This window comes from Antrostomus carolinensis, unplaced genomic scaffold (assembly GCF_000700745.2).
Source record: "Antrostomus carolinensis isolate BGI_N321 unplaced genomic scaffold, ASM70074v2 scaffold8770, whole genome shotgun sequence".
NCBI classification, from domain to species: Eukaryota; Metazoa; Chordata; class Aves; order Caprimulgiformes; family Caprimulgidae; genus Antrostomus; species Antrostomus carolinensis.
In genome coordinates, this window is record NW_010289031.1 from 7,927 (window position 1) to 26,933 (window position 19,007).

The following is a 19,007-nucleotide window of genomic DNA, read 5'->3' on the forward strand; positions in this document are numbered from 1 at the left end:
TTGCCTCCTGTACAACAATTTGTACTGGGAAGTGGTTTTTGAAGGTGAAGTGCCTTTGCGGGTATCTTTTGGGATTAGCATGGTGGAGGTATTTACCTAAATGAGCACAATTAAAAATGGTGTAGTACAGACTGCTACTGCTGTGGTAAATACGTTGCAGTGTGGGAAGCAGGGAGGCAGCAGCTCAGAACTGAGGCTGATGTTGATCAAAAAGAATGAGTCTTTCACACCGCTCCATCCACAGCTCCCTGTTTACAAGAGACAGGGTCACTTTGCTGGATCGTAAAACACCCCACAGCTGCTCTTACTGCCAGCGAGGGCAGAACTGTTGTCTCCAAAGGCAAGAACATCCCACTGCCCAGGAGACGGTGCTGCCGCCTCCCCAAACCTGCCGGGACACAGGGCCACTGCCACACGCAGCTGGATCACAAAGCTGGTCCAAGGACAGGGAGAGGGACCTCATGCAGGGAGGAGAGAACACACCGGCAGTGGAGATGGACACTTCTGTCACTAGAAGCAAACGCATGCTTAGGTCTTCCGTGGGTTGGAATTCTGAGTCTTTTTCAACATAATTTTAGAGATTACACAGAAGCTGACTTAACAGAACTAGCACTGAACAGGCAGCCTAAAGGCAAGGAGGAGCACAAAAGGCAATAACACCACGCACCATAAAACACACCAGGTAACTGGAAAGGTTACATCAATTCCTAAAGACGGGTCAAATCTCTCTGTACATGAAACACGTGAAGAAAATTTCCATTTGCAAAAGAAAGATGATATTGACTGTGGGAGTCCAGGAGGATGGGCACGTAAAACCAATTTCAGAAAGGTCATGAGCAGAAGCAGCAGAAGCAGCAGTGTGACAGGAGCCTCATTCAGCCTTTGCTATTATGTGGTAACCGTCACTGTCTTAGTAGTGGGAGGCACATAAATATGTAGACAAAGCAGGAGACGGTTTTGTTTCAATTACCCAACGAGTCAATTTAGCAAGGCCTGACAGGTAGGACCGAGAAGTCTGCATTAGTCAGGAGCACTGGAGATTGTCCTGCATGAGCGTTCTTCAGCATCACCACCAGCATGGATAAGCACACGTTATTTTTATGTAAGACCAGAAGCAGTTTTCTCACATTGCACAGCTTTTTCAAAGGGTTTATCTCTGTTGTCTGAACAAAGGTGTGTTCTTGTGCCAAATTCCACAGGCACCAAAAGGTGTAAAGCAGCACCATGTGAGAGAATCGGGACCCAGACCACATTCTCATCTCCCCCTCTGCCCGGGAGGACATCCCGTTCAGCATGCCTACCGGTAACAGATAAGAAGCATCACCTTGGCTTGTTTGGTCCGATACCATTTCCTGTGGCACTGCCAACATAAATTGGATTAATCACCCCAAAACATACATAAATATTTCAAACACTCTTAGTAATTTCAACTTAGTTAATTTGCTGAATAAAATTTAATTTTATTTAAAAAAATCTTATACACTATTATTCATCTAGCCCTAGTTGTGAACAGATTCTCACTTCTGAAAATAAACCACATTCTAGTCAATTCATTCAACACCAAATTAAATTACTAGTACTGGATTTTTTTTTTTTTCTTAAAAAAAGTATGTTAAAACTTTCCTTTTTTATTTTTAAAACCTCTAAAGAAAATGTTGCAATTTTACAGAAATGTTTCTTTTCAGGTTATGCTTTTTTTTAAATGCCTCTTATAAATTCAGCTTGTGTAGAGGTTTTTTTTTCATAGTTTTTTAATATGTATTATCTGCAGAGACATTGTAACAGTTCCATCTTGTGGATGAACACAAAACTTGTACAGATTTCTCATATTTGGTCTTTAGGTAAATAGTTCCCAAAAGCTGCCTAAATAAACCATTCCAAACTGTTCAGTCCATCATGAAAATACAGTTTTTCCTTTTTTAGTGGGAAAGCAAATATAAATAATGCATCATTATTACAGAAAATGACAAAAATCAGATTCAAATTAAGCCAACTATCTAGCTTTCACTCACCTTACTGCATGAGGAAGTAAGACATTGTGTGAATCAAAGACTGAACAGCAGCCTTCCATTTAAATTTAATTTTGAAATGTAAAGTGGAATCTATTACCACAATTAAAGTGAGAAATTACCAATACATTTTAAAATGTTCAACTGCAGAACACACACTTAAAAAAAATCATAATAATAATATGGTAGCCACTGTTAGAAAACTACAACAGCTACTCTTAATGGCGACCTTAAAAGGTCAGTGTATGACATCAAAAGTGTTAAGGAGAAACTGGTCAGATTAATTTCTACTGATGGGTGCTTAAGCTTAAAAATATCGAATATATCTCTGACACGATAATTTTACTCTCTTTTTAAAAGGACTCGTGATAAAGAATTTCATCTTTCTAAATGAAGAACAGTCTGTTATCTTAAACATACACAATATTAAGCGAGACTCTTGTTTTACTTTAGACTGGAAAAATATGCCAGGGACAGTCAAAGTCAACACAAAGTAACAAACAGCAAAAGGTAGCAGAAAGAGAAACAGGTAAGTGCAGCTCTGGTCAAATTCATAGCAGTTCTTTACGTCAGTTAACGGCTCATTTACATTGTAATTTCTAATCAGTTACATGCAAGCCCAAAGAAGCATTTGATCACTACACATGGTAATAAAATTTGATTAAATTTATCAGGCAACTGCTAAAATATGAAAATTTGCAGATGTAATAAAGTAGCTTTATCTGAACTTTAACAGGACAGACAAAAGTAAATCATTCCATTGGTTAAAAAAACCCTACATTCAGTTTTTTACCAAACAAAATTTCACATGAAAAGTATTGTGTGATTCCAAAGTTTCCGGAGTAGAAATGGAGTGATTTGAAATGTCAAAGACCCCATTATTTTGCAAAGAAATGAAAATACACCTCAAAAATTTCTAATTCCACATGTGAACAACAAAATACTGCATATCTACCAACAACTGCATCGGGTAGGTCATTATGAAAGGCTAGCTGCCAAGATGTAGGAAATGGCTCCTTGCCTCTGTTCCCTTTAAGGAATATACAATCGTTTGAAACCAGTTCACACTAAGCGCTTATCATGCTGCCGTTACACTGAGATACTCAGTCCTTAAAATAATCTGATAAAGATTTTTTTTTAAAGCTGCAGCCCTCCCCAACACTGTATTTCTCAGCGTACACAGTTCAGTAGGGGGCAGGGAGGAACGGGGGTCACAGCCTCTGGAACAAGATGTTTTGCAGTTTGACTTTAAATTACCAAGTTTTAAGGCCACCTGTGTTGGTTTATGTTTTTTTTTTTTTTTCAGTGCTGAAAGTTGAAGTCTGATCACAGGGCCCCTTTCCCCACTGCGTGAGAACATGTTCCAACATTTTAGGTGTTATATTTAAGTGTCTCCTTTTGGCACCATGGAGTTTATTTATTTATTTATTTATTTATTAAAAAAGAAAACTCCCCTAAGTTTCTAGTTCTGGCTGCCTTTATCACTCACTGCCACCGGCGGGGGGTCCACGTTAACAGCTATGACTATGCTCTCTCCATCTTCTGTTTTGATACGTTTGAGTTCCTGCTGTTCTGACTGGTCTCCGTTCTGGCGCTTTGTTGGAAGCGATGCTGATGCGGATGCATGGGTTGCTAACATATGCAAAGGACTCGCAGCAGCTGTAAAAAGATAATAAAAACTTCAGTACCCCTAATCCTTGTCAAAACAGATGATTCTGAAAGCAAACGTGCATTTTCATTAAAATTATTAATTCCTTTATTGGTACTATGCGGGGTATTAGCAATCCCAGCTGAGATTCAGCTTCAATTGTTTAATCTTTGCACAAACCTGAAGGATGTTTTCCCAAATCACTCAACATTCATGCAGATTTGGACAAAGGTGGGAGAACGGGGAAGTATCTCCATTTTGTCAATGGAGAGCTGAAGACAGAGAAGGATTAAATGACTGGAAGCCAATCTACAGCAAAATTTGTGACAGAAATGGGAAGTGAATTCAAAATCCCCTTTCAGTAGGTTCAGGCCATGTCTATGGATCACTGCAGAACACATTATTTGGCCTGGAAGAAGAGCATCACCTCCTCTGTGGCCATAAGTTATTTAAGAGAAGCTATGTGATTTGCACAGCCACGAGATGTACATGACTCCAGTAGCAATTCCTCTCTGACAGGTAACGAAGCATTTGCCCACGCTGTAAGGAACAGGCAGTGCTTTAACAAGTGGCAGTGTTAAGAAATGACGCATTTGATTAGATTCAAGTGCACAACTTAATTAGATCAACAGAAATATATATCATTCAAACACTATATACAAGATTTTAACCTTTCTTGTTCCATGGAAGAGAGAGTACAAGCTACCATTAACAGGGGAATACAGAGCTTTCAAACTTCTGAGACATCCAAAGGTTCCTTCCCTCTACCTGTCAGCAGTCTGTTTCTCAATATTGACTCTGACTTTATGACACCAACAATTCAAATGTCTTTGCAAATAATGCAAGATATATATTTACTTGTTCAGTGCATTTCAGGAAAATTTATCTAGACACTATCAAATAATCTGCCTTTTTTTGTTGGTTTTGTTTTGTTTGTTTAACACACAAGCTCTCTTTCTTCAGCACCACTGCTTGCTGACATCATTACAGCATCCCCTGCTAGTGGAGCTTAAACATGAAGTCCATAAGGAATTCTTAACTTGCTAAACTTGTTATATTTGCTGTCCTAGAGAATACCTGGAATATTACCTCTGCATATAACCAAACTGTTTTGTAATTAGTATTTACTGGTATAACAAATATTTCAGAAAATATTTACCTGATGCAAAAAGCTTCACTGCAATTGTAAAATTATTTGTTCTTGTACCTCAACAGTCATTCGGCTTCTATTAGAAAAGCTATTCCTTGCACAATTTCTGAACAGATGCTACAGAGATAGTTACTTCTGAATAAAATGCCTTACTGCAAATTTATTGTTGCCTAAATAAAACCAAGAAGTTTACCCCTCATCTTCAAACATACATTAAGACTATTACTGCATTATTCACTCCAGGGTCTGTTTGGTTGCAGCCACAACTGATAGTGGAAGTATGAAATACACAAAAGAACAATGATATTTGAAATCTACACTGAAAGTCAAAATAAAAGAGTATCTAGTTACATAATTTTATCCTGCAATAAGAGACCTGAATTTATTTTGGACTTCACAGCTTTCAGTTAGACTGACAGGTAGTAAAAAACTCTGCCAAAATGGTTTTGCTGTCAGTAAGATGTGAAAGCACCTTCTTACTACAAACAGAAAATGTTAGCAGAGCAGCAGCAGCTCTGGATTTCTGAGCTTTCAGATTGCACAAATCTTCTTTCTCCAAAGGCAGAGATAAACACACGCACACAAATGTGTAAATACAGATGTATGCCTGTGAACACAAATGTATGTAGAGAGAGAGACCAGGACATGGAATACACCTCACTTGCCATTCAAAATATGAACATCTCATGAGGTATTTAAGCCGAGGAATCTCAGAGTGAAAACTCCCATCACTGCAAGCGCACAGTGAAACAGTGAGAAGCACCACAATTCCACTCCTACGTTCAGCCACGTTTCTGAAATGTGCCTAATGGCCATTAGGCCTCTCTACCAAGGAAAACATGTTGAAATCAGTTGAGTTTTCAGGAAAAAGAAAAAAAGGATTATTTCTTACTTTTAAAAAGTAACTTTTCAGTATATTTGACTGACAAAAAACATGCATATGAAGTCTGACAGTGATTGCTTTTGCTTTACTTAAGCTGGAAATGAAGTGGAAGCAGACAGAACCCTAACCTATAAACGTCAGTGATGGCAGAAGAGTAAAAAGGAAACGAAGCAGATAATTCACTCCATTAGTAAGACTTTAGAGCAGAATTGCAGGTAATAAATTGATGTAAGACAGCCTAAAACAATTTCTATAAACATATTTTATGACAAGAAAGCTCTTTCAGTATCAGATAATATCTCAAAGTGAAACTGTCAGAACAAGCAGTATGCACCTGCAAAGCAAAACAAAACTGAGCGTTCTGTGCGTAAGTGTAAATATATGAAAATTATGAAAAAGTACTGCTACCCACTCAGACTGCTGAGTCTGAGAGGGGAAAGATGGTATTCAGATAAGAAGAACCTAAAATTGTTACAGAATTTTTGTCATTTTTAATACAGGTTCATTAAAAACTGAATAAAAAGTAACAGTTCAAAAAGCCAACCCACAAGCAAGTTCTGTCTTGTTTTCCTGTTGGTTGGTTCTTGACAAATCATCTGGGGAGCAGCTACCATTTTAATGGCAATGTTTTACAGGAACTTCTTTTAAAACTTGTTTATATCCTGGGTTTAATGAGGAGGGAGGATGGGTTGTCACCACTAAGTACATCCCTATAATAATCACAAAGAGAATGAATAGCTCTTCAGGTAATAGTCAATGAAAAGAAACACTTGTTCTTAGCAACAGGGAGGGAACAATCCCTTACAAGGCTGTAATCTCTATTTTTTTGTAGAACTTAGTTTTCAGTATAACTACAAAAGACATAAGAACAGAATTAAAAAATTCAGTACTGGTCATGCTGAGGTGTTAACACATACAAAGCAACAGAACATCTTGACACAATACGTACCGGCGTTGCCCTGTCCTTGTATTGCAGTGGTGATGGGTACTATGTGCGTTCCGTTCTGCGTTACAGTTTTTATAGGTAGCTGGTGTTGACCTAGAGGTGCCTGTTGCACTATAGTAACTGTCTGTAAGGGTGTGGTCTGAGATGTCTGAATGATACGACTAGCAGCTCCTATTGTAGCATGACTAATAGCAGGTATAGGCTCCACTTTAACTGAAAAACAGAAGATAGAACCATTTGTTTTTACTCAATTAAACCTCAGTATACTGCTTTATTACTACTCCAACATATGTAAGAAATCCAACATCTTCAGTTTTACCCAAACATTTCATGCATTCATCTGGATGTAAGTTTCAAATAGGAATACTTCTTTGTAATCAAAACAACTAACCCCACAGATTCTCACCTTTTACTTCTTTGTGGTCTCCATTCTCTTGAGGTTCTACCTTGGGCTGGGTTACCATTGCAGCTTGCGTGACTACTGCCTGTCCAGCTACAGTGTAAGTGTTTGCTGGTGCTAATCCAGTCACATTTGTGACAGACACAGCTGGTATCTGGTGGACAACATGTACTGTCTGAACTACAGGCTGCTGGGATGTTGATGTTGTCACAGGAGTTGCAACAGTGTAGGTGACGGGTTTAATAGTTTGTGGTAGCTGCCGTTGTACAGTAATTAAAACTGGTTGGCTAGATAGAGGTGATCCTACCAAGAAAGAGACAAAAATTAGGCTGCCAATTTTAATTATTTCTTTTAAGCCAGTCTTTCTTTTAAACTTAACTCTACAGCCTCAGAGGATTAACGACCTTTTTCACTAATTTCTGAATGATCCAAGAGATAAAAGTGGACAATGAAGACTATGACACATCGCTATTCCAAGCCACATAGTCAAGGTAAGTGCTGTATTAGCTCAGTAAGACCCACACACCATTTGGGCAAAAGCACCCCCCCACCTCCCCCCAAATACAGCTATCCTAGCAAAGCTATGTTTGACACTCATTTAGTAAAACTCCTTTCCATAGATGGGAACATATATGTGCTTCAGGTGTTGTGTGGAGCACGCCTGCATTGGCAAAACTCTCAGCTTCCTAGGCTGTGGAAAGCCTGGTGTCTCTGCTTAGGACCACGTTTGCCTTTGCCACAGAATGGTCACTGGCACCTGTAGTACTAGAATATCACCAAGAAAATGGATGGCAAAAGTATATGAGCCAAGGTGATTAAACAATTACATCCTTATCTCATCATGCCTTATACCCTTTTTTTTTTTTTTAATAGGAAAATTCCTATCAGGCAAATTTTTTCTTTCTCTCTTTATCATTTCAATTCTTTATCCCCACCTTTGAAAGGATGACAGGACCATAGATGTGTGCAAGACATTCACTTATTTCTTATAACTCATGTAAACTAAAGTTCTTGAGTTTTTCTCTAAACCAGAAAGAATACATATTGAAAGGAGGTGACAACTGTTACAAGACCGTACAGTCCTATACAGGACTGAAGCAAAATATCTGCTTAGTAGCAAAGTGATCAAGGGTGCTGGAAGAGCACACAGGTAACAGCCTGTAAGCATGCAAACCGAATTCACCTGGCACGTTTATGTGTTTACCAAAGATTTGCTCTAAATGTTAAGAGGTTAAATATTTACCTCTTTTTTTTTGTGTATGTGTACATGTGAAGTCTTGGTAATATTTATATATCAGCCCTCTCCCACCTCCAACCCCCAAACGCTTACTTCAGGATTCCTCACCTGGGGCACTCTGTGCAAATCGTGCTTCTTGTATTACCGCTAGTTTTGGCTGGACAGCACTAGGCTCAGGTTCCATTGGGACTGGAGATCCTTCCCTGGACAGACTCTCGGGGGTCTGGACTCCACTGGAGTGCGCAGACAATACTCCAGAGTGATTAGGAGAAGCTGGGGCACTTCTGTATTTAAAAATGAAAGCAGTAGCTGATGTGTTTTAACTTCTGAACTGTGAAAGACAGTGACCACCTTCTAAAGAGACCATAACACACACTGCCCACAGGAGGGCACCTCTGCCTTCCAGCAAGGACAGATACAACCCAAAGCAGTTCTGATGATCTTTTATAGAGCTTCTGTTAAATACAGATAGAATTTAAAAGCAAACTCCAGGTATAGTTAATGGAGAAGAAGTGGCTGGATGCCTTCTTAGGGAGATTCTCTAAATAATCTGTGAAACATGAACGTTTCTTCTCGTGGAGAAGAATGATGAGCAAATCTCAATCTACGTGGCTAGTAATAAAAGATCTGCACCAGCAAAGGCCAGAACTTTACAGAGGGAGTAATTTTAAACCCACTTATTTCCCCATCATGAATTCTGCTTGAATATTATCAAACTAAATACATAATTGTCAGCTCTAAGTTCAATAAAATGGTAGCCGGTATTTGACAATTTCCTTTGCAAACAACTTTAAAATGCAGTAGATGGCAGTTAGACATTAAAATTGTAATTCTGTTAAAAAAAAACAAACAAAAAACCCCAAAAAGCAACACACCAAAGGTCCAGCAAGACTTGCTTACATTAACAATCTGACAGTTAGCTGGGCAAACTGCGTCAGTTCTTTAACACTAAAAACAAGCAATAAAAACAAGCCTAGTGTATGGGGCAGCCTCCTACTAAATGATACAGAATTCAAACACTGAGTCTGGATGAAATGAAATTACTGAACTTGTGACTGTATCCAAAACTATCAAGTCTGTATCAGCCTGAAGATTAAACAACAGCCATAGTCTGTTTTTTCATCTGGTTTTCCTTACCTAGAAGAGAGTGGTCCCAGAGGGGTTCTAAAGCAAGGTACTCCCCTAGGCCGCCTTTTCCTAAAAGCCTGCTCTATTAATTTGCTTTCAGAGGCAGGGTCTATCCTCCAGAATGAGCCTTTGCCTGGTTCTTCCTGGGAACGTGGTACTTTGATGAAATAACGATTCAGAGAGAGATTGTGACGTATTGAATTCTATGGAACATAAAAAAATATGTAGATTTCATATAACTTTTCCAAGTCAGAATGTGGCCTACTGCAGCAGTTTTCAGGGTTCAGCTCCAATTTCTTCATTCAACAGAACTCGAGAGCACTACAAAGGCAGTGCTGTAAACCTGAAAGGACTCTTGCATTTTTCAAATCTTTCCCAACAATTAAAAAAACCAGTATGCTAATGCAGCAATAACAGGAATCCCATTTAATTCTCTAATGAGAAACACAGTGATTGCAACAAACTGTTAGAACACTACAAATACATGAGAATAATGCAGTGTTAAAAAAAAAAAAAAAAGAAAAATTATCAGTCTTTTTACACCACCCTTCCCCAGGTGTCAAAGAAAATGTCAGTTCATTCGAGGAGGGCCAGTAAAATACAGCATATACTGATTCTGATCTTGCAGGATAATCCTGTTACTATTCCACAATACAGAAAGAAAAGGTTAAATTACACAAGTTCCAAATGCAGCTAGATTGTTGGGAGTTCACTCGCAGTCCAGTCTGTCTCAACAAAGGAGACAAGGATTTAGTGTGTCTAGAAAAACAACAAATGGCAGTAGGTCCTAAAACAGCTCTTCAGCAAGACCTTCATTAATGCACTCCAGTTTGCACATTACTTTGTCCTCACTTCGCTGTAACACACAGAACTGTCTGATCAGAGAGATGCAGAAAACTAACACCCTGAAGTGGGTGTATCTATGCTTGGCTTTGCATACTTTTTAGGGTTTTTTTTTAAGATGTATAAACCCAAAATGTCTCTAAATATTATCACTGAACAAGGAGAAAATGAAGAAAAGCATACATACTGAAATTCTTGTGGGGAAGACAGTAAAAATGGAGAAAAAGCTTTACATTAACAAAAGGTCTTCAAAAATTTGCAAAATCAAATGCAAATCCTGCTCAAATGTCTAAGTTCACGGCCCTGATGGCAAGTTTGGAAAACTTAAAGCAATGATAACCATGTATGGTTTCTTAAATGCAAACTGCTGAAACCAGAAATGATTTTCCCTGCCAAAAAATTGAAACAGAACTAGAGAGATGCCAAGAACATGTTTATAAATTGTATTTATTTCTCCACATGCCAGAATAAAAGAGTAGATCTGAAAGTACCTGTTAAAATAAGTTCATGAAGAGGAGCATTCAAGTCCTCAACAAAATGAGACCTTTTATAATAAAGGATATAAATACCTCAATACTACTTATTAAGGTATAGGATTTGGATACTATATACATGTATGTACGCTATGTTTTGAATCATATGTGCATATATAACCTCTAATACAATTTAAAATATCTGTAAGTCACCCTAACTGTAATCCAATACCTGATGGACAAAAGCTAACAGAGCAATTCATACACGAGGTACTCCTGTTAGTGTTACAGCAGTGCTTTATATGACTAATGAGCATCTGATTTTCCAGTTATTTTTATGAATAGGTGCTAATCAATTATTCCAGAACATACTATGTCTGCTGTGTCTATCACCTTCATTTTGTGAAGTATTATACATCTAAATACATACACTGTTCTGAGGCAGAATACTTTAACCATGCATTACAATGTATGCATGTTTGGTTCCATGATGCTTACCTAAAGAAGTATTATACACGCAGATATTCAAGGTATTTCAGAATAGGAAGCAAAAAGCACACCAACAGGATCTTGTTGCTAAAATAGATCTGTCAGTATGACTGCAGCCATGATTCTGCATTGCTTATGCATGAAAGGGAAACAAAAGAGACTTCCTAAGCCACAACAGCTAAGTCCTTTACTAGCCAAATCATATGCAAAAAGCTAGGAGCAGTTACACTCCCCACTAACCTTGGAATTCCTCTAAGAGTGATTCAACTTTCATACAGCCCTCATGACAAATAAGTATGTGGTTAATATTTTTAGATCTATTCTTCTACTGAGAAGGCATGTATTCTCAAGTATTCTCCTTGTAGAGCAAGGAGAGTATTAACACTTCCTCACTTTTCCCCTCCCCCAGTCTCTCCAAATTTTACTTCCCTGAAAATAACTTCCGAGCACGCCTCTGTGGCAGATCATGACTGCACTAAGCAGCACCACAGTGAAACTGATACTCCAGTGCAGTCTGAATGTTATACGGGCAAACTGGCCAGTCCTGCAAATTGTGCTCTTCTGTCCTCTGCTGAAACTAAAAACAGCAGCAAAGGCACCGAACCTTTATGTGTATCTGGAAAGACTATGCCAGACTGATTCATACTCAGTTCGTCATCCTGGCAAATGCTGAGGTTGGTCTCTTTAAAAATGAAAAGAAAGCAGAAATTAATTCTACAGAATTGAAGGGTCTAGCTCAGTACAGAAACAATTCAGTTCACAAATAGACTACGTTGCACAAATAAAAAAGGGCACATAATAGTGCAAGGTAATGGCAGGTAACACACACTTGTTCCTTCACTGTATTGCATGGTCAAGATCACTGTTTTCAAATAAACCTGAACTTGTAACATTTAATATCTTAATTTTATCTCAAGATAACAATACGGATGTTTACACAATTATAAGTTACAGAACACAACTACACTCCTAGATAGCGTATTTATATTTAAATCCACAGTGCCAATTCTGCTTTTCTTCCCCAGAAGTCTGTATGTATCCCTCCTAGAGGTTTAGAGAATACCATTCCATGAATAAAGCCATGTTTCAAATACTGAATAATGTAAATTGCCTACTTTGTTGGAGAACTTAATCAGGAAAAAAGATAACACACTCATTTAATAAGTTGTATTTATGAAGAGCTGTTAGGCTCACCAACTGATTTCTTATGACCATTTACAGCTGCCAGTATTATTCACAACTGAAAAAAAAAAATTCCAGAAATCAAATTTACCTGCCAGCCCTTGTCTGCTGTCCTGTAGTATGGATAATTTTTAGTTATGTGCGTATAAATTCCGTTTAGTGTAAGCTGCTTATCAGGTGCCATTGTAATTGCTTGTACTATTAACTGTGCATAGGAGTAAGGTGGCTTAGAGTCGTCCTGTACAAGAAAAAAGAAAAGTCTGCATCAATAAACTCCAAAGCTATACACACCTCTTCTTAAATCAGAAGTTACAAAACACAACTTAAATTAAGGCACTTTTGGACGACTAAAATCTTGGGGCAGAAAAGGAATTAAGACAATTTTGCTCTTCTGATTAGCAGATTTAAAGGTAACATTAACAATCTGAAGAAACATACAACAGTAAGGAATTTTTAGTAGCCTATAAACACATATATAACTGAAAATGCATATAGACTCTCTCCTAAAGGGAGCAGATGTAAATAAACAAACAAACAGATAAATCAATCTCACATTTGCTCACAAAAACCTACAAATTGTTTTTGAAGTCTGTAATGTTAAATTATGACTTAGTGCATACACTTTAGCAAACAAAATTTCAGAAGTCTGATATTCACTTAAGACATAACTGATGGAATTGATTTCAAACAATGTTTACCTTTGGGCTATCTCCACCCGATGCTTCCTTGTCATTTTCTGACTGTGAATTGTCAGCCATCAAATGTAGGTCAGATGGTATTACACGACTCATTTTGTACCCTGAAGAGCCTGCACCACGGGGGCTAGATGGGCAGGAATTTGCAGCACTGTAGAGCATAAAAGAAGATCCTACTATTTTGTTATACAGTATATCACCACATTATGCCTAATCAAAAAGCTGCTCTTGCAGAAAAACCCACTACCAGAGCTTCTCGACTACAGTTAAGGGTCTGTCAGTATTTCCATTATAAACCCTATCTTCCAAGCCTTTCTAACTTATCCATGGGAATTAAAATCACTGCAGGAAGAAACCTGTCAAATGAAGCTCAGGCTTTCCTCTTCAAATAAAAAAGGATTAACTGATTTATTATGTTGTACTGTATTTGTAAGATTTGCCAACAGAAAAGTCCACTTTAACTACATAAGCAACCACAAATTTTAAGACACTTATTTGAAACAAGAAACACATCTTGCATGAAATTTCTGCCATATGCTTGCATTCAGTCTGTTCAAAAAAGATCATCTCTCCTGTGCATTATTTTTGCATATTTGAGAAAATATAGCAAGCAGTGAGGAAAAGAAGTTTTGATTCTTATTTAAAACTAAGCCAACATTATTTTAAGTGCTTAAAGGTATGTGCACATACATTCACTCACATATATATGTATAAATATCATAAACTTATCTATAAATAGAATGCATCAGCACCAATTCATTTAATGTAATGCAGTATTAGGCCAACAGAGCAGATACACTGCTGCAAAGCAAAGGACAGTGCCAAACAAAGAAGTGTCTTTTGATACCTCACATTTTGCTATCCATCACAGAAAAACAAAGATTAAATTGTATGTAATTCCACTGTAACATCTTTCTAATGGTTGTACCCCTGCCTTGCACAGTCCACAGCTGCACAAAGCCAGTTTTCTTCTTCAAATTCCATTTAGCCGACGGGAAAGAAGCAGTCAGTGGGTTATGATTGTTCCCTTCCCCAAAAAGATTTTTTTCAGTTCTCTACAAGGATGCATATATCTCAGCAATTCATACTGTAACCGATTTCAACATCGGCTTAGGAAATTCCAAAAAAGTTAACTAAAAATTAGAATAACAAAGCCTGCTGCGCCCCCAGAACCAGTCTTGTCACCAAAGACAATCTTTAACCTAACTTGAATCTATGATTCGAAACACTGAGTAACAAATAAAGCCAGAGAATGTTATTTAGATTGTATAAAGCTTTAACAAATTTACATCTGTCAAGTTTAGTTTGTCTGTCTGGCCTCCCAAGTTTTTTGCTACCTCCCTTTTTATGTACAGAAAAAAGGCATGCACTGTAGAGTGGGCAATAGATATAAAAGAAATATCATTTAAACTTCACATTATGAGAAATCCATCAACAACTTGCTACCAGTAATTGATATACAAAGGCTTAAATTATAAGCCTTAAATTAAAGTTGACTTTTGAGTGAACTTCCCAACCTGTACTACAGTAGCGTGAAATGCGACCATGAGATTCTTTTCCCAACCTGTATCACATCAGCATGAAATAAGACCACGAGGCTTTTCCTCCTACAACCCAAAGCCAGGTACAGAACACCAAAACAGCAGCTTCTCAGACATATCTCGGATCCTGGCCAAATCCAGGATGTGCCCATGTGAAGTGAAACTTACCCACCAGATGTTCCTGTGACTTTCTGTCTGCGTAATGTGTATGTTAGTTTGTATAAAAGCAGGACCCTCTCACAGCAAAGACTGAGACCTTACCCACGGTGGACGCACTGCCTAGGACTTCCCAATTGCTGGGAAAGGTTCTCCAGATCCTTCCCTGTGACAGGGCTCCCAGCTGATGTACACGATGCGGATGACAATAAGTATTGGGGCAACTGGTTGATGTTTCTTTCTTAATCACTATGCTTTCTCTTATGTAGTAACGATCAGGTGCATTACGCGGTTTAACTCTGTACATTGCTTATTCTTCATTTTTCCCTGCTTTAAACTAGAGTAAAATAGGTTTGTTTCTAGAATTAAGTTGGTGTCTGTGTCCTTTCTGCCAGCCCTGTCAATTGGCAAAACAGTGATACACCATACAAGGGAGACTGGATTTTTAAAGTGTTGTATGGAAGAATCCTTGATTAGAGACAAAACATGTAACTAATTTATTTTTTTAAATATAGGTCACTGCTGTTCTATGTTTTTACATTTCAACTGACAACATCCCTCTACTGTGCTCGCTTTAGCATATATTGACAAAGCGACACATATGGTATAATCAAAGCAAGTTTACAAGTCTTCTACAAAACAGGATGATTTGAAGAGAAACTGTCAAGCTTTGCTCTCAAAATAGACTCAAAACTGTTGTCTTTTTTTTTTTAATAATAAACTATACTCAACAGGTGCATGAAAGCCCTGACAAGAATTACCAAATTCATAGTGAGGCAAAGACTCTGGTGATATATGTGATATTATCTGAAATATTTATGAGCTGTTCTGTCATTTCTTGGGCAAGGTATGTTTTTCCTGCATTTTAACAAGAAAGCAAACCTGTTAGACAGCCAAGACTAGATCTCTCTTCTCTTTACTTCCACCATTTATATATAGATCTCATTAAACATTACAATATTGAGATCAAGAACCTGGCAAGCATTAAAGAAGTCAATTATCCTTTCATTCAAATTTCATTAACAAGATCTACATTTTAAAAAATCAAGTGTTAACAGTCTTTCACTCAAGTGAAGATACAGGAAGTGAGAGGGCAAGAAAAAACTTTCAAAAGCATGTATGTGACTTTGAAACGCAACTTTTAGTGCCTTTAAATGAAATTTTTGCTTCTGAACTTTCTATGAATTTTAAAAATTGTATCTAAATTAATGGTACCAGTTTGCCAGGACAGCTTGCTTATGTTAATTTAATTGAGTCTGGTCCCAAAAAACAATGGCTACAATTATTAAGTTAAGCAGCACAGCAAGTAAAGAACTCAGATTAACCTCCCCTGCAGAAGGCTTCTCTACACTAAACTCTGCACCTTACATGGCATTTTAAGTAAAACACCTGTTTACTTCCAGCAGTGACTAATCCATAACAAATCTTCTGGAGTAAGAGATCAATCTACTTTCCACACTAATGCCGATTATAAACTTCAAGGGGACAGTGACTATCAGAATGTTTAAAAATGGTATAATTTAGACTTACCTCATTTAAAGTGTTGCCATAAGCACGCAAGAGTAAAAAACAATCTAAATAATCTGGAATGCAAGACAAAGGTATGTTCCTTTGCTGTTCTAAGAATGTCAGGCTCCTGAGCAAACTGTTACACATTTAACATGTTAAATTTTAATATTAAAGGCTGTTCATGCAACTATCTTATTAGTTAGCAGAATGGTGGTTTCCTCCAAGGCAGGTAATGTTGAGCTTCAACTAAACTTCTACCACAAAAAAAAAAAACCCAAACAAACCTTAAAATGAATGAGAGAGTTGTCTGAAGTCTATAACCATACACTGCCCTATATCCAAGCTGCAGGGTTTAAATACCTGATAGTTCCTGTGGGAGAAGGGAGAGGGCTGATCAGGTGAGCCATGTTGTCTGGAATGTTTATTGTTAAGGGAGAGATCTGGGGTTGCACAGGCTTCACTGGGGACTCCGGGGCCTCCTGTTTTTCTCTCTTTTCATTGGACAGAGCTGTGAATGTTATCTTGATGTTTGTGCTGGGAAACCTGAATGTACAGCTGAAAAGTAAAAAACAAATATATAAGCCACTTGTTTACCGAATGTAAGGTTTTCTGTATAACTTGAACATATCATCTAACCTTACTTAAAAACAAAAAGGTACAGTATCTTATTTAATTACCTGTAACTATCTTCATTTTACAGATCATACAGAAAGATCAGTGTGACTAGAAAAAGATCCCCAAGTAAGCAGCTTTAAAATTTGGAAAGAAATATAAATAAGCAAATGCAATTCTTTGTAACAAGGGCAGTTTATGTGTTGTCTCTAAATTTCTTAAGGTTCACCCTGATCTTGCAACTACCCCTAAAAGAAGTACTATTTTGAAGACAAAAGGCTATTTTATGATGCCAAAGAATGGCTTTGGCAAACACACGAGTAGATCCATGATATCAAAGTTAATCAGGAGCGTAAATGTTGGCCAGTTTGAGGTTACCCAATTTCATAGACTGGTCTTAGATTTGGTTTCTTTTCTCTTATTAAATGAAACACATGTCAATCCTAATTCTGATCATTTCCAGAGTGTATTGCTGTTATAGCACTACACTCAAGTATCTTTTTTCAGAGCTGAATTTAAGAGCCAATTTTAGCAAGCTGCCCATTTTCATATATTTCCAAAGACTGCATGCCCAAATTTAAAGACTAATGATAAATGAGCAATGTGCAATTGTTTAAAAAAAATTGGAAAATAAAATATAATTAACAGACTTCTGAGTATTTTCCTTTTTACAGTTCTGTATATAGCATTTAGAAGTTAAACCAATTACATAGAACAGGCTATTTGTAAGTTCTCAATAAACAAACACATTGAGCAAACAAGAAACTTAATTTTCTCTCAACAAAAGCATCTATAACAAAAACACAGTTCAAATAACTTTATCTCCTCTTTCTAAAGCTGTTAGACTATACAGCACTAAACCCACATATTTACACACCTCTTCCACAGGATGAAAAGGACTTTCCAATGACACAGTACCCAGAATCAAACCTTAGAAAATGTTGAGGTTTTTTTAAGTGATTCTAGGTAGATCTAGTTTTATAAAGAAAGGAAACACCATGCTGGAACAGGCCTGAGAAATGCAGCTATGAATGCAAGATACCAACTGTAAACAAAAGTAATCATTTATCTGGAAAATATATTAAACATAAAAGTGACACAAGAATTGGAAGGAACACTCAGCTGTGGTGTAGCTTTAAAAACAGGAGCTCTTGTGCTTTGGTTTTTGTATCTTAAAATTAATCCAAGGGTGTCTATAGAACAAAGGCAACATTTGATTTTCACTACGTTTCTTGTCACATGCACCACAGTGATTCTTTTTTCCTACAATACACACCCGAGGATCAGGAAAAAGAGAAAGAATTGACAATGACCTTCCTTTTCTCTCAGTCTTACTTCTCAGTATGGACCACGTCTGAATTTAAAAGACGACCTATTTCTGAAACATGCTTAATGTACTAAATTAGGAACAGAATCTATGCCAAAAAACTGCACATGCACTTCAGCAAGAAAGTTAAATGGACCGATTTCTGGGTTGCTTTGCTGGGTTTTTTAAATATCTTCAGTAACAACTCACTTATTTGCTTTTTCCAGTAGCAAGTATTTTTTGCCCATATTGTTTTAGTGACAATTGAAAGAGGTCTCAGCTGTTTTGCTAATGAAAATGTTTTCTAAACATTTTGGTTGAGCAGCAATAATGACAACAGTACTCCTCAAGTGTATGCAAAGAGGGTAGCCAAAGGCAACCTTTGTGCTAAAGATTAAATAAAAATCCCTGTGAGAAAGTGAACAACAACATCTGTTTGACACAGAGAAAGGCTTAAATTTTAGTTACCTAAAGAAGCTATTCCATACCTGTAAATTTAACTTAATGCTTTTCAGACCAAAATTATTTCAACTTAAGACAGACATGGGAACAACCATGTTTTTGCTTTTGCAAAGAAAAGGTAAGAGCAGCTTACTCAGGTAAGACAAAAACACAGATTTCAAAGTACAGCAGAGACATGGCGCTCTCAAAGCCACTCAAGTTCAGAAAACAAACAAACCACTCCCAAAACAGGAGCTTTGATTTATCAGAAGTACTGTATAGGTTATAAATGTGCCAGACAAACTCAGAACTTATAGTCAGGAACTATATTAAAACCTAAAGGTGTTACTTTTACAGTT

The 19,007-nt window shown here is 37.4% G+C and overlaps 1 protein-coding gene across 1 annotated transcript; it reads right to left on the bottom strand.

Moving 5' to 3' along the window:
* Window positions 1–3,447: 3,447 nt before the first annotated feature.
* FOXK2 (forkhead box K2) lies at window positions 3,448–16,837 on the bottom strand. The gene is made up of 8 exons (XM_029085117.1): window positions 16,650–16,837; window positions 13,087–13,234; window positions 12,480–12,626; window positions 9,411–9,604; window positions 8,382–8,557; window positions 7,043–7,339; window positions 6,640–6,849; window positions 3,448–3,668 (listed from the first exon to the last, which is right to left on the bottom strand). Exons 1-8 carry the CDS (start codon window positions 16,694–16,696, stop codon window positions 3,472–3,474), a joined length of 1,416 nt encoding a protein of 471 aa, XP_028940950.1. The 5' UTR covers window positions 16,697–16,837; the 3' UTR covers window positions 3,448–3,471.
* Between the last annotated feature and the right edge of the window lie 2,170 nt (window positions 16,838–19,007).

Excerpts from the sequence above, each read along its gene's own strand:
- FOXK2 (XM_029085117.1), bottom strand. The coding sequence starts at position 16,696 with ATGGCTCACCTGATCAGCCCTCTCCCTTCTCCCACAGGAACTATCAG. Across the intron at positions 13,235-16,649 it reads TCTCCCACAGGAACTATCAG|TGCTGCAAATTCCTGCCCAT; the intron begins GTATTTAAACCC and ends TATGCTCTACAG. Across the intron at positions 12,627-13,086 it reads CGGGTGGAGATAGCCCAAAG|GACGACTCTAAGCCACCTTA; the intron begins GTAAACATTGTT and ends TTTCTTGTACAG.